General features: G+C 39.7%; 3 protein-coding genes across 5 annotated transcripts in view; all 3 read left to right on the top strand.

Annotated features, from left to right (window-relative positions):
* The window catches only part of lingo3b (leucine rich repeat and Ig domain containing 3b), a 644601-nt gene that overhangs the window by 90441 nt on the left and 538086 nt on the right, over nt 1–16074 (top strand). The gene's annotated exons all lie outside the window — the stretch shown is intronic.
* On the top strand, nt 9014–14977 carry LOC553316 (GTPase IMAP family member 7). Its single transcript, XM_087241724.1, has 2 exons — nt 9014–9086; nt 10721–14977. The coding sequence occupies exons 1-2, from the start codon at nt 9074–9076 to the stop codon at nt 12049–12051; spliced, it is 1344 nt and encodes a 447-aa protein (XP_087097850.1). The 5' UTR covers nt 9014–9073; the 3' UTR covers nt 12052–14977.
* The window catches only part of ncstn (nicastrin), a 41980-nt gene continuing 41825 nt past the window's right edge, over nt 15920–16074 (top strand). Inside the window, exon 1 of one of the 2 annotated variants that reach the window (XR_015477710.1) lies at nt 15920–16038. Coding sequence is in view for 1 of the 2 variants with exons in the window: in NM_001009556.1 (NP_001009556.1) it covers nt 15978–16038 (61 nt within the window). In the remaining variant the exon portion in view is untranslated. 2 annotated transcript variants of the gene reach the window in all.

Here is a 16074-nt window from a genome sequence, read left to right as displayed (position 1 = left end):
TAATTGGCTCTGCAGCGAGCACCTTCTCCTGCAGTTTGGCCTCAGTTGTGTTTCCCTGTGGGAAAGGTAAGGATCATTGATTCAGCTCTACACATAATCTGTTTAATTTCGTCAATAATATTTGCCATTCATGCCATATGTTATAGTTTAGGCATTAATTAATGTGTAGATATCCTTATTTTTGATAGATTGACTTATATTTCTGATATTTCTGATATTTTAGTTGTTTCCATGCGGCATAGCATATTTTATGTTGTTTTAGGTTTGATAATACATGTTATTTGGTTGGTTCTTTATATCCTGAATATATTTAACATTTATAATTGCCTGTCATTTGTTCTAGTTTATCTTTTCAGTGTTTAAGTTAGTTTGTGAACAGCTAGCTTACTAGTTATGTAGCTGCAGCATTTACATCATTTATTTTTGATCATTTGTACACTTTGTAATTATTTTGTGATGTACTGAGTTGTGTTTCCCTGTGGGAAAGATGTTGCAGTGTCATTTCTGCTGTACAAGTGACAAAATGAAGAGAGGAGTCCATTAAAGGGAAAGCTGCTCTGTTTGGCTCAACCACAGTCTTGGTGTCCTTCCTGTTCATCCTATCACACATACACAACGCAGAGACATTTTGGGGAAGCACACCAACGAAGAGGGTTACATATATATATAATTTATTTATTTATTTTTTTACCGGATATTGATGTTGTTTTTAACCAATTAACACTTGTTTATTTGTGAAGCGCTTTAAGTTGCATGTGTGTGTAAGAGTGCTGTACAAATGTACAATTATTATTATTATCAATTCCATTTACTCCGTAAAACCTGAATAAAGTCATTGATAATAAAAAAACTATTATTTTGTTTCGTCCTCACTGTAAGTGGATGTGTTCTCTTAATAACTGAACGTCTCAAAGTTTACATTTGCATGTTAAAGCCCTGTTTCATGTCAATTTACCATTAACACATTATTACATATTCGTAAAAACGAATATATATCTTAAATGAACATAAAAATTCATTCATTCATTTTCTTGTCAGCTTAGTCCCTTTATTAATCGGGGGTCGCCACAGTGGAATGAACCGCCAACTTATCCAGTATCTGTTTTACGCAGTGGATGCCCTTCCAGCCGCAACCCATCTCTGGGAAACACCCATACACACTCATTCACACACATACACTATTAACAATTTAGCTTACCCAGTTTCCCTATAGCACATGTGTTTGGACTGTGGGGGAAACCGGAGCACCCGGAGGAAACCCACACCATCACTGGGAGGCGATTGTGCTACCCACTGCGCCAACATGTATCATGATTATAGAGATCTTTGAGCACTGTTGAAGACATCCAGTTCACTAGTTTTATGATCACTGTGATATCTTTACACATTCAAATGAAAAAAAGTCAAATTGTAAATAATTTTTTATTAAGAACTTCATTTTCTGACACATTTCAGGCCTCTTCTGAATGCTTCATAAGTGCAGTGTAGTAGAAAAAATAAGAAATAAAGGTGATTGTCCAAAACAAATACTAAAAAATAAATTAGAGTGTCAGTTTTCCTCTTTTCTGTGCCCCAAAATATTCTGATCTGTTCCCAATATTCACGAAACAGTGATGTTTTACCTATTTTATCACTGATTCACACCTAATAATGATAATTCATTAATATATTTCAATCACTGCAGCTCAGAATACGTTTTATCTGTAATACTGACCACGTATGAGCATTATTTCACCCATATTTTGACTTCTTTTGTACTGTTTTCTGGTTAAATCAATATTGATATGGCTTAATCTCTTTATTAATCTGGGGTCGCAACCTCAGAGTGAACCGCCAACTTATCCAGCATATGTTTTACGCAGAAGATGCCCTTCCAGCTGCAACCCAGTACTGGGAAACACCCATTCACACACACACACACACTCATACACTATGGTTAATTTAGTTAATCAATTCCCCAATAGTGCATGTGTTTGGACTGTGAGGGAAACCGGAGCACACGGAGGAAACCCACGCCAACACGGGGAGAACATGCAAACTCCACACAGAAACACCAACTGACCCAGTTGAGCCAGCAACCTTCTTGCGGTGAGGCGATTGTGCTACCCACTGCGCCACCATGCTGCCCTAATACAATATTTGATGTAGTAAAATAAAACAACCTCTTAATGTGTCATGGACAAGGATGTACAAACTGTGTGTGTGTCTTCAGCCACGTCTCAGATCTGGCACTGTTAATACTTGTTTATTTTTGGCTTTTCGTTGTGTACTTTCCAGAGGCAGGGCTTTAGGGGGAATATTCTCATGGAAGATTTTAGAAACAACTAGAAGGGTTAAAAATGAGTCTAAATGAGCTGTCAGTGGTGTAGATGTCATCTTGCTTATCATCTTCAATTCACCTTTATTTGCACAGCGCTTTTGCAATGTGGATTGTGTCAAAGCAGCTTCACATCGAAGATCATAGTGAATTGAAACAGTGTAGTTCAGTTTTCAGTGTTTAAGGTGCTTTCACACCTGTGAATGGATTCAGTTGTTCTGAAACAGAGATTACAATTGTTACATTGTTGCTCTTTGCTCTTGGTGCGGTTCGCTTTCACACTGCAAAGTTTCTAATTGGACCAGAAGAGCTAAAACAAGTCACGTGCGAGTAAACTCTCCTCACATTGGTCAGAGTGTCAGGGTTTATTTTGCAGCGTCCCGCTCAGCTGTCAGGAGAGGTGGTGGTTTAGTGGTGTTTGACAAGGTGCGTGCGACGTGTCTGAGGAGAGACGTGGTTGGGAGGGTTGAAAAGGGTGCGCGACGATGCCTATTTGAGGACCGGGAGGGAGACGCGAGATTACCGGGAGATCATCACTCGTTTGCGGGCATCCGGAGACTCGCGAAACTTCCCGCCCTGCTCATAATTCTCTGTTCATATAGCCGTAAGCCTATTACATAAACATAAAACACTGTGATATAACCGCGCTCGGATCGGATCGCTCCAGGGTTCAATTCAATCGAGCCGAGACCACCTCATTCAAGCGATCTCGGAGTGATTACTTTGGCGCGGAACAGAGCGCGATTGCCCTGTTCACATATGCCAAACGAACCGCGCTAACTGGGCAAACGAGACACGTTCCGAAACAAAAGTGTAGGTGTGAAAGCACCCTAAGTTCAGTTCAGTTCAGCTCAGTTCAGTGTGGTTTAATAATCACTACTAAGAGTCCAAACACTGAAAAGCCATTGATGCACAGCTCTAAAGATCCCGAACCAAGCAAGCCAGTGGCGACAACGGCGAGGACGAAACTTCACCAATTGGCAAAAATTCATTCATTCTATGATTTTCTTGTCGGCTTAGTCCCTTTATTTATCCAGGGTCACCACAGTGAAATGAACCGCCAACTTATCCAGCAATTTCTTACGCAGCGGATGCTCTTCCAGCTGCAACTCATCTCTGGGAATCATCCACACATACATTCACACACACATTCATACACTACGGACAATTTAGCCTACCCAATTCACCTGTACCGCATGTCTTTGGACTGTGGGGAAAACCGGAGCACCCGGAGGAAACCCACGCGAATGCAGGGAGAACATGCAAACTCCACACAGAAACGCCAACTGAGCCGAGGATCAAACCAGCGACCTTCTTGCTGTGAGGCGACAGCACTACCTACTGCGCCACTGCCTCGCAATTGGCAAAAATGAAGTATTAAAAAACCTGGAGAGAAACCAGGCTCAAGGCTCCTAAACACCGGGAAGCTTTACGTTTGCGTTTATCGTCAGTTAAACCATCGACGTTTTTTCATATTCAAACCCAATCGATTTTCACTGGCGTCAAGCAGAAGAGTATGCAAAATCACTCCTTGACTTTAGATGGCGCTACACAACTTTAGGCTTCTGACACCCGCTTATAACACATCTTCTTCAATGTGCGCTCGCATTGACAGTTTTGCGCTTGACCACCTCCAAGTAACTTCAGCAACTCCGTGCACGTGAACAAAAGTGCCAATCTGATTGGTGGAGAAGAAAAAAGTGTGCATGATGCGTTTTTTTTGCGTCTGACATGTGCACGATCACATTAACGCCCTTTATATAGTCACAAGGCTTTAAACGTCAACAGAAAATGTGTGCACGGGCCTTCAGTTGGGCATGATTATTTCTCCACTGGCCAAACGTCTTGTGCAGAGCTGCAGTCTAGGTGCCGGAGGCTGAAGAACGCTGGACGTCTGCGAAGACTCATCTGTCCCTGGAGCGTCACAGGAGTCTTACAGGAGTCTCATGCTCTCCACTCCTCCATGACCACCACAGCAGCTCCTCAGGATACGGCCTGGTCCAGGATTATGGAAACATTACAATCATCTCATCACTGGTCTTGGATTGAATTAGTGGCTTCAGGATGAGTATCCCTAGATGGAAATGGAGAATAAAGAGAATAATTAGCGTAGCTGCTGTTCATAGTGTATATAAACAAGATGTGTGGAGCACATTCATGTATCATTTGGCTAAGTGATGCATTGAGTGTGTGCTTTACTAAACAGATAGGTGTTTAATCTAGTGTTGAACTGTGAGAGTGTGTCTGAGCCTCGGATATTATCAGGAGGGAGGCTATTTCAGAGTTTGGGAGCAATAAATGAGAAGGCTCGACCTCCTTTAGTGGACTTTGCTGTTACAGGTACTACCAGAAGCCCTGAGTTTTGAGATCTTAAAAGGGTCACGAAACACCAAAACACATGTGTTGAGCTGTTGACAGTGGTATATGTGTCCCACACTGCTAAAAACACTATTAGGACACCTATATTTCACTAAAAAGTGTAAATGGGTTGTTTTTCCGTTATTTCAAGCAAATTCGTACTTCCGGTTTGAAACAAATTTTTGAAGCTGCGTCACGGTCATGAGATAATAGCGTGTATTCCAGCGTGCAGACTGGACGTCTGTGCCAGAGTGTGTCTTATTACGTCTTACAGTGTGATGCATTAATGCATGAGTAAGGCTTGGTTCAAACCAATCAGCGCGCTCTATTGTGCAACTTCATTAATATTCATTACTGTCACTGTAACTGAGGTTTCAATTTAACAGTGATTCGGGTATATCTGAATCCCTGCAGACAGTCGGTCAGAACTGTTTACTGTCATCTATTCAAAGAAATTCACTCAGACTCCATTTCTCAGTTGAACATTTACTGATGATAAGTTGTGGTTTTCTGAAACAATACAAAAATAATCTCACATAAGTAATTATATAAATAACAATTAGAACATCAAATAACAATACTTATAATTACAAACCATGAATACAAATTGCAGTAACCGCCCCATATGAATGGAAACATTTAGAGCAGTTGTTCCCTAACTGACCGCAAGAGGGCGCCAATAGATCACTAAACGTGGCTGAGGCACATTTTCCAATGAAATAATAATCAACATGTATATGTAGTAAATAACTCGACGAAACGATTACATTTGTACATGTAAAGTGTTAACATTACATGCATTAGGTATACTGCATATGAAAACAAGTTTAATTATCAACTATTATAAGTTACAACTCCAAAATCGGCCATTAGACGCTATTGCGTTATGGCGCTATGGCGCATTTCACCCGCGATCTAAAATAAGGAGACATTTACATTTACATTTACATTTAGTCATTTAGCAGACGCTTTTATCCAAAGCGACTTACAAATGAGGACAAGGAAGCAATTTACACAACTATAAGAGCAACAATGAAGAAGTACTAAAGGCAAGTTTCAGGTCTGTAAAGTCTAAGAAGGGAAGTGTTAGTAGTTTTTTTTTTTTTTTTTTGTACAGTTAGTTAGTGTGATATTCAAAGAGGCAATTGCAGATTAGGAAGTGAAGTGGAGACTAAATAGTTGAGTTTTTAGTCGTTTCTTGAAAATAGCGAGTGACTGCTGTTCTGATGCAGTTAGGGAGTTCATTCCACCAACTGGGCAGATTGAACACGAGAGTTCGCGAAAGTGATTTTTTCCCTCTTTGGGATGGAACCACGAGGCGACGTTCATTCACAGAACGCAAGTTTCTGGAGGGCACATAGATCTGCAGAAGTGAGTGCAGATAAGAAGGTGCTAGGGCAGAAGTCAATTTGTAAGCAAACATCAGAGTTTTGAATTTGATGCGAGCAGCAACTGGCAGCCAGTGCAAACGGACGAGCAGCGGAGTGACATGTGCTCGTTTAGGTTCATTGAAGACAACTCGTGCTGCTGCATTCTGGAGCAGCTGAAGAGGCTTGATAGAGTTAGCTGGAAGCCCGGCTAGTAGAGAGTTGCAGTAATCCAGTTTGGAGAGAACAAGAGCTTGAACAAGGAGTTGAGCTGCATGTTCAGATAAGAAGGGTCGGATCTTTCTGATGTTATAGAGTGCAAATCTGCACGATCGAGCAGTTCTAGAAATGTGGTCAGAGAAGTTTAGTTGGTCATCAATCGTTACTCCAAGGCTTTTCACCATTTTGGATGCCGTAATGGTTGCCCCATCCATCTGGATTGAAAAGTTATGGTGTAGAGTCGGGTTGGCAGAAACTACAAGCATTTCCGTTTTTGCGAGGTTCAGCTGAAGATGATGATCTTTCATCCAGTGTGAAATATCCAACAGGCAGGCTGAGATACGAGCTGGAACCGATTTAGCTCTAAACCGATTTGATTTACATCAACAAAACCAAATACACTTACTTTCTGTGCACGCACAACTATATACATCATCGGTTGTGTTAATCTGCATGCAACGTGAGCAGATAAGCAGACAACTTTGACTTTGTAGCGATTTCAGTTCGGGCTCTTTGTCTGCTCTGCACACCTGCTTCTCTTCCTTCTCTAAGTCCTGCCCATTAAAGTGACGATGCACTTGCGTATCAATCAGCAAGAGAATGTTCCAGAAGCCTTTTGAACAGTCACAGTGTTTAGACGACAGAGACGCCACGTTGTGTTGGCAAAACAAGCGTGAAGTGTTGCTTTTATAGTTTGCTGCAGTGAAGTTTTGTTTTCATTTTCTCTCTGTGAGAGCTCAGCTGGAGTCACGTGTGGATTAACAGTGTACGCAACGCTCCACAACAATAACTTGCGTGTCTAAGGAGGATTATTGTTTACCTGAGAGCTGTTCTCATCTGCAAACGCTGAGATCCGGATTCGCTTGTAGTCTCCTCTTAATAAAGACGCGGCTCTAGTTGCTGGTGATTGTCCTGTCTCTACAGATTTGGTAAGTGAGCGAGCAGTGCTCTTTGTTTATTCAGTTCGTATTTTATTCGTATCAAACAAACTATTGCACCGAGTGTAAACAAGTTAGCACTAACAGTTACAACCAAACTATAACCTCGTGTTTGATTTTGTGACCGGAAAAACACACGCGGCTTTCTGACACTACCTGCCGTGTGCATCTAAGTTTCCGGGAAATGCAGAGTTTTTTTTCTATCATTGCATGAAAAATACACGCTTAGAGCAGATCCTCGAATCAAATATCACGTTTATCGGGAGGGACATGAATGAATTCCCTGAATGAAAGAGCCAAACTGCAGTTAAAGTCCACCATTTAATAATTTGGCAAATAATTTGACTACAGATGTCCATGTAAACACAGTCACATTGTCCGCTGTGGGTGTGTGTTTTGACTCTGAAATTCAGCGAACCCAAATAGACACTCCCACACCAAGCCTCTTCTCTTCCTCCGACACTCCCCCCTAAACAGAGCTGGACACGCCCACTTTTCTGTCTTTTTCCAAAGTAGAGGTGTGAAAACACCCTGCTGAAACGAGGGGGTTTCATGGCCCTATAAAGAGCGAGTTGGATTGTAGCGAGACAGAAGGTTGGTCAGATAATAGGAGCTCGATTATTTAAAGCTTTATAGGTAGGAAGCAAAATTTTAAATTCAATAGGAAACTGAACAGGCAGCCAGTGTAAGGAGGAGAACATTGGGGTGATATGATCATATTTTCCAGACCTGATTTTGACATAAGATTATTTATCTTCCCCCATTGGCAGATTATTTGTTTGTTTTAAGGAGAAACTCTCTTCATTTTGACTCATTATTACTGAAAACCAGGCTATATGTTTTTGCTTGTCTATAAAATCCAGCTTGATTTAAGAATTTCCAGCTTTTTGATTTAAGAAATTTGGATAGAAACAAGACACAAACTCTATGTAGCAAAGCATTTTTGCAGTGTTTATTCACCTTTCAGCTACTGCAAACACAAAAACCACATGCTGGAGGTCAAATATGAGCATCATGATGGAGAAAACGTGAATAAGATGATATTAAAATATGATGGTTATTAGTGGCCAATTTCAAAAACTGCTGATCTGGGATTTCCAAACACAACTCCAAAGTTTGCAGAGGACAAAAAAATGTCTTCATCCAGAACTCATAGGAGAAAGATTGACTGAAAGACAGCATTAACTCAAATAACCTGCAGATCTGAACACAAAACAAGCAGGAATGTGTTGTGTGATAGCATGCTAAACAATACATTAATCCATATGTGATGTACAATGTTTAAAAACAAAATGATATCCAACATAAGCATATTAGCATGGGTTAGTGGCTAAGTGGTTAGCACTGTGCCCTCACAGCAGTAAGGTCGCTGGTTCGAGTCCCGTTTGGGTCAGTTGACGTTTCTATGTGGAGTTTGCATGTTCTCCCCGTGTTGGCGTGGGTTTCCTCCGGGTGCTCTGGTTTCCCTCACAGTCCAAACACATGCGCTATATGTGTGTGTGAATGAGTGTGTAAAGGTGTTTCCCAGTACTGGTTTTCAGCTGGAAAGGCATCCACTGCGCAAAACATATGCTGGAATAGTCGGCGATTCATTCAGTCTTGCGTGATATAAAATTATGCCTGGCCAATAGTCCACTAGGCTGTAATTGTTGTTATAATTCTGAGCATTCCTAACTGGAGCGTCATTCTTCAGGCTTGTGGCCAGTTTCGTTTCTGTCAAAGTCAAGAAGTCCAGCCCTTCACAAACTAAGGGGCTGAAACAGAGGCATCACACACACACACACTCGCTCTCTCTCTCTCTCACACACACACACACACTCACACAGAGAGACCAAGAGAGAAAGCGGTTTAACACAGTTCTGAGACTGCAAAACATGTCTAACCAAGGTACTGTAACTATTTGTGTTTTAACTATTTAACCAGTAGCCTGTAACATGTTTAAAGAGATGCTGTTCATATTCGTCTTGCTTATTCTCATAATCCAACATTTGTTTGTTTCTTTTAATGAAAAAAAGTTTGGAAATAATGTAATAATATTAATATAGAGCATGGTTTTGTGGTTGTTTACCAGTTATCGTTGTGATTTTTATATGCTTGAATGGAATGCATAAATACAAGTCTAATGTAAGAAACATGTGGAAACCACATGGAGAAAATACTTAAATTACTGATAATAAATACTGATTAATGTACTAATGCTGTAGTGTTTTTGAACTATGCTTACTGTATATTGTTTTTATAATTACAGAATGTCCACTTCTTAATGAATGCTCCAGCATACTGTAGTACAGCACTAACTATAGTAAACTGAATATATGTTAGTTTTGGCTAAGATGTGGTGTATTGTAGTGTAATATACCCTATTATAGTAGAAAACTACAGTATTGGGTCATCTGTAACTCTAAAATGACTGTGGTTCAAAAAACACTAAAGCAGTTACTATAAATAACTACAGGGAAAATAATACACCATACATCTAGCCCTAACAGATAAGCTTATATCAAACTAAATATTGTTGTGAATTGACAATGGAGGTGTAGATTTATTATTAAAAACATGGTCAAAATCCTCATAGAGTAAAGAATTGTGAATCCCAAAACTGTTTAAAACATACAAACCAACCCAGCAGGAACAAGGAACACACTCAGAAATGTCACTAAAAAAGACTTGGCAATAACAGTAAATGTCTGAGGTGCTTATGTGTGTGACTAATTTGCTAATAGTCCCTCCCCAAAGGACTGATAATCCCACCCTAAAGGACTGATAGTCCTGCCCAAAAGAACTGATAGCCCCGCCCTAAAGGACTGATAGTCCTGCCCAAAAGAACTGATAGCCCCGCCCTAAAGGACTGATAGTCCTGCCCAAAATAACTGATAGCCCCGCCCTAAAGGACTGATAGTCCTGCCCAAAAGAACTGATAGCCCCGCCCTAAAGGACTCATAGTCCCATCCTAAAGAACTGATAGCCCCGCCCTAAAGGACTTATAGTCCCATCTTAAAGAACTGATAGCCCCGCCCTAAAGGACTTATAGTCCCATCTTAAAGAACTGATAGCCCCGCCCTAAAGGACTTATAGTCCCATCTTAAAGAACTGATAGCCCCACCCTAAAGGACTTATAGTCCCATCTTAAAGAACTGATAGCCCCGCCCTAAAGGACTTATAGTCCCATCTTAAAGAACTGATAGCCCCGCCCTAAAGGACTTATAGTCCCATCTTAAAGAACTGATAGCCCCGCCCTAAAGGACTAATAGCTGCGTCCTGAAGTATTAATAGTCCTGCTCTACATGACTAATAATTCCACCATGAAGGATTATTTTTACAAAGTAATGAAGTGCACAGAAACATCATTTATAACAAGCACTACTATATAAAAACTGTATATTTTCAATCCATGTTGTGTTTAAATTTGCATCTGATGTGTAATATTATTATATGATTGAGTTCAACCTGTAATGTGATAAATTATTATTCATGTAACAATTTCCTTGCAGTTTTGTGTTAACAAACTTGTTTTCCCTCAGGGGCACGATTCCCATCGTCTCGAAGACAGCTGGGCAACAGAAGCTCCAACTACAGAAACAAACCCAGTCAGACCATTCCTTTACCCTTTCACACCTCAAATCCTCCGGTGAGCAATGATCTGCGTCTGGTTCTGCTGGGAAAAACCGGCGCAGGGAAAAGCGCAACCGGGAACACAATCCTGGGAGAGAAACGCTTCAATGATGATCTGAGCATGAGTTCAGTCACTAAAGAGTGTCAGAGAGAAAACACAAGCACTGAAGGACGAAACCTGCTGCTGGTGGACACACCGGGGTTCTTCGACACCGATTTAACAGAAGAACAGGTTCAACATGAAGTGATCAGCTGCCTATCTTTGAGTTCTCCTGGTCCTCATGCGTTTCTTCTGGTTATACCGATAGAGAGATACACAGAAGAGCAGCAGCGAACCGTACAGAAGATCCTGGAGATGTTTCATGAAGACATCAGCCGATACACCATCCTCATATTCACACACGCTGACAGACTTAATGGAGGATCCATTCAAGAGTTCATAATGAATCAAAAGCAGAAGATACAGGAGCTCGTGGAGAAATTCGGAAGCCGTTTCGTGGCCTTCAACAACAAAAACCCTGAAAACCGAGAACAAGTGACACGACTCCTTCAGAAAGTGGATGAACTGATGATCCAGAATGAAAACCGTCACTTCAGCAGTGAGGTTACACAGATAATGCAGCAGGCTCAGAGGATTATAGAGGAGAGAGTGCAGAAAATGAAGGAGGAGGTGAGGAGAATGGCTGATAATCGCTGGGCTGCATTCACTGCATCACTAAATAAAGAAAAACAAGAAATGGACAGAGAAAAGAAATGTAGACAAGACAAGATCAAGCAGATTGAGGCGGATATAAAGAAGGAAGAACAGAAAATACAGCAGCTCAGGGTGAATCTGTGGAATGAGCAGCAGCACATGAGAGGATTTCAGGAGAGAGAAAGAATTGGAGAGAAAGAAAGAGATAGAAGACAAGAAGAAGAAAAAAGGAAAATTGAGATCTGGGTCCAGGAGGAGGAGCAGAGGAGGCTGGGGGGAGAAGAAGAGCAGCAAAATCTGCTTCATTCAGAGAAATACAGAAAGATTCTGGTGATGCTCTCTCTGTTTTTGATGGGTGTTGGAGCTGGATATGCTCCTGCACTCTTGGCATTTCTGTTCCCTGCGGCTCCGGTGGCTGAAGCCGGATTTGCGGCTAAGATTTTGGCCGACTTGTTGGGTTCAGGAGGTTTTGCTTTAAAATTCATTGGACCTGCTATGGCTGGTGCTGCTAGAGTGGCAGCGATGACCCAATGCACCATCCAATGATTCATTCTCATGTGAAAACCATGCAGAGTCCTCATTTAAAACTCATAATTATGTTCTTTTAGTCTTTTCTTAACCCTTGTGTGCTGTTGGGTTGTTTTCATCCACTCTGGGCTGATTTTTGGGTCTTAATATGGGACACAACTTTCTCTGTGTTTGAGCAAAAGGAATGATTTCTGACACATATTTTAGGAAAGTGCTCAACAATACACTGAGAGCAAATCTACTCCCCTTTCATTATGTTGGTGCTGTTTTTGCCCCATTGACTTCCGTTGTAATTTTTGATCGCAAAGTCATGACAGCATCTGATGGAGCATTCTTGATTGTTGCTGGGGAAGAGGAAGAGGTACCAGTCATGTTTACTGTTGATCATCAGTTGCAGTGCAAAAAAAGCATGGTTTCTGGCGTTTATATGGAGTAATAAAGAATAAAGTGTTTGTTTGTTTGTTTGTTTGTTTGTTTGTTTGTGTGTGTGTGAAAGAGAGAGAGAGAGACTTTGCACAGTTACCTTGACATGTGTGAGAAACTCCAAATGCATGCACCCCTCAGCTGTCAGAACACAGTAAGTGTATTTCTGCACACACACATACATACTTTACGCCACTGAACTACATATAAAAGACAGAAACTCTTCAGCACAGGCCGATCTAAAGGGTTAATGCTGCACACTGATGATCAACAGTAAAAATTACACATCGTCCCTCTTCCCAACAGATAAAATCAACAGCAATGAAGAATGCATGATTACATGCCGCCATGGCTTTACAATCAATTAATATCATTATAATGGAAGTCAATGGGGCAAAAACAGACACCAACATCACCAAAGGGGAGTCAATTTGAATAGTGCACAACTGTGTTGAGGAAAGTTACTTTTTGAAAGTAATCCATTACAATATTGAGTTTCTCCCCTTAAAAAACTAGCTTACTTGGTTACTTTTTATGGTAAATAATGTGTTACATTACTTTGGAGCTAATTTTGCGTTACTTTTTCTTACCAGGCTGAGGCTTGATCTCTTTCAGAAATTGCAGTTTTTTTTCTTTTTTTAATAGAGGAGCTCTCTACTTCACTTAATACTTCATCTAATGCTTCACCTAGGGTATAGTTTGTTGTAAGTCCAATCGGGCATTAGCACATCATACTAAAATATACGAATAACATTGTACAAATTAGCTACTAAATCAAAAAAGTTGGGAATTAGATCAACTTACGATTCTACTAAATATTACTGTCTTATGTAAAGCACTTTGGTCAGTCTTGTGGCTGTTTTTACATGTGCTTTAGAAGTGAACTTGATTTTAATATATTGTTTCAATTAAAATTAAGGCTATGGTGTTAAACAAACTTGTTTGTTTGCTTATTTATTAATAGGCTACTTCCCCAAATTAACTGGCTAAGCTTGTATTTTGACCCCTGAACAGTGGAAATGTGCTTATATCAATACACTTTTTTTAAGACACGTTTCAGTGAAAACAATAGACTGTTTATTAGCTGTGTGTTTAAGTTTGTTTAGCTTAATTTGTGTATTTCAAGCTAGTCAGTTTCATCCTATTAGAATAAAAACAAAATGTAAAAAATGTCCACCGTTTATGTTGTTTTGTGTTTAGACCAATTCAAGATGCTAACATGCTAAATGTTAAGTTTCAACCCAGTCTCACGGCAGTTCGTGAAATAGTCACGAAATTTAATCTATTGATTCGTGTTCATGGGCACGAATTTCCCTCTTTTTTCGTGTCACCCTGCATGAATTTCCATCCAATGTATTTCAATAGGAAATCATTTATTTTGCCATAGGGTACCCGATGCTACGCTTTTAAAAAATTCTTTTTATTAAATATTATTATAGCCACAGGTTACCAGACGCAGTATTTTGAATATAATTATAATAGCCACATGATTTTCATTAGTCTATTATTACTGAAATGAATTTAAAAACTGAATAAATATAAATTTACACAAGTAAACAAACAGAATCACTGATGGGCAAAAAAATCTGTGGAATTCTGCACACGCAGATTCCATATGGGCCTAGCTATAATGTATGTTACATGAAAATATTGTTTAACTAAGGCTATAGTGAGCACAGAGGGTTAAAATAACTTCAGACTGAGTATTTGTGTGACCCAATGCCTGTTTTGCAGAATCTGGAGATGATTAGAATATAATGTGTCTTTGTGTAGTATGATGTAGCACATGTCACTCCGCTGCTTGTCCGTTTGCACTGGCTGCCAGTTGCTGCTCGCATCAAATTCAAAGCTCTGATGTTTGCCTACAAAGTGACTTCTGGCCTAGCACCTTCTTATCTGCTCTCGCTTCTGCAGATCTATGTGCCCTCCAGAAATTTGCGTTCTGTGAATGAACGTCGCCTCATGGTTCCATCCCAAAGAGGGAAGAAATCACTTTCACGAACTCTCACGCTCAATCTGCCCAGTTGGTGGAATGAACTCCCTAACTGCATCAGAACGGCAGAGTCACTCGCTGTCTTCAAGAAACCACTAAAAACTCAACTATTTAGTCTCCACTACACTTCCTAATCTGCAATTGCCTCTCTGAATATCACACTAACTGTACCAAAAAAAAAAAAACTAATACTACTAATACTTCCCTTCTTAGACTTTACAGACCTGAAACTTGCCTATAGCACTTATTCATTGTTGCTCTTGGTTGTGTAAATTGCTTCCTTGTCCTCATTTGTAAGTCGCTTTGGATAAAAGCGTCTGCTAAATGACTAAATGTAAATGTAAATGTAAATGTTATATAATTGATATATTGTTTAAGCTTATAGGGTAAACCAAACTTGTTTTCCAAGTCCTTGTTTTTTCTTCAAAAAAAAAAAACAAGTTCCCCAAATTAACTGGACAAGCTTGTGTTTTGACCCCTGAACAGTGGAAATGTGCTTGATAAATAACAATAAACTTTTTAAAAAGACATGTTTCAGTGTAATGGTTTTGTTTTGCAGGTCCTTCTTTTTAAATACTTTCCCAAACTAATTAGTTAAGGTTGTATTTTGAGCCCTGAACAGTGGAAATGCATAAATACATAACAGTAAACTTTTTAAAGACATGTTTCAGTGTAAACAGATTGTTTTTAACTTTGTATTTAAGGCTAGTCAGACTTAGCTACAATCAGAATTATAACAAAATGTAAGAAAATGTCCACATATCTTTGCAACCATTGTTTTGTAGGCTAACTTGCTAAATGGTAAATTTTATCTTTGTGTTGTAAATTAATGTAAAGTGAGCACAGAAGGTTAAAATAACCTCTGAGTGATTATTTGCGTAACAATGCCAGTTGTGCAGAATCTGGAAATTATTGGAGTGTCATGAGGTAGCCTATGGCTATAGTCTGTTGCATAATTGATATATTTTTTAAGGCTATAGGGTGAAACAAACTTGTTTTCCAGGTTCTTGCTTTTTACTTCCCCAAATGAATTGGCTAAGCTTGTGTTTTGACCCCTTAAACAGTGGAAATGTGCTTTATAAATAACAAACATACAGATAATAAACATTTTAAAGTCATAAACAGGTTGTTTAACCTCGTATTAAGGCTAGTTAGACTTATACAATCAGAATTAAAACGATGTCCACATATTTTTGTAACCATATAGTTATTTGTGTTTAGGCTAACTTGCTAAATGCTAAGTTTTATCTTTGTGTTGTGAATGAATGTAAAGTGAGCACAGAGGGTTAAAATAACTTCAGACCGAGTATTTTTTGACACAATGGCAGTTGTGCAGAATCTGGAGATGATTATCAGAATATAAAAAGAGATCGTCAGGAAATGTTTATTAGCAAAGTGTCCTTGCAGTAGCGCATTTCCTCCGCGGCTGTCGCTGTGCTCAATCACCTTAAACGCCGAACAAGAAAAACCGGAAGCGGAAAAAAACAAGCACTCCTTCAGTCTAACCGCTGATCTGTGAATGAGGAAGATGGAGAATTTAATATCAATAAACTGCGTTCAGCTTCTCATTACAGCGCTATTTTACACATGTGAGTACTCATATTATCGTTTATTGTTGAACTGAG

The sequence above is a fragment of the Danio rerio genome, chromosome 2, assembly GCF_052040795.2.
Source record: "Danio rerio strain M-AB ecotype USA chromosome 2, GRCz13ab, whole genome shotgun sequence".
NCBI lineage: Eukaryota > Metazoa > Chordata > Actinopteri > Cypriniformes > Danionidae > Danio > Danio rerio.
The sequence above is the reverse complement of the archived record's forward strand: the minus strand, read 5'-3'. Positions and strand labels throughout refer to the sequence as shown.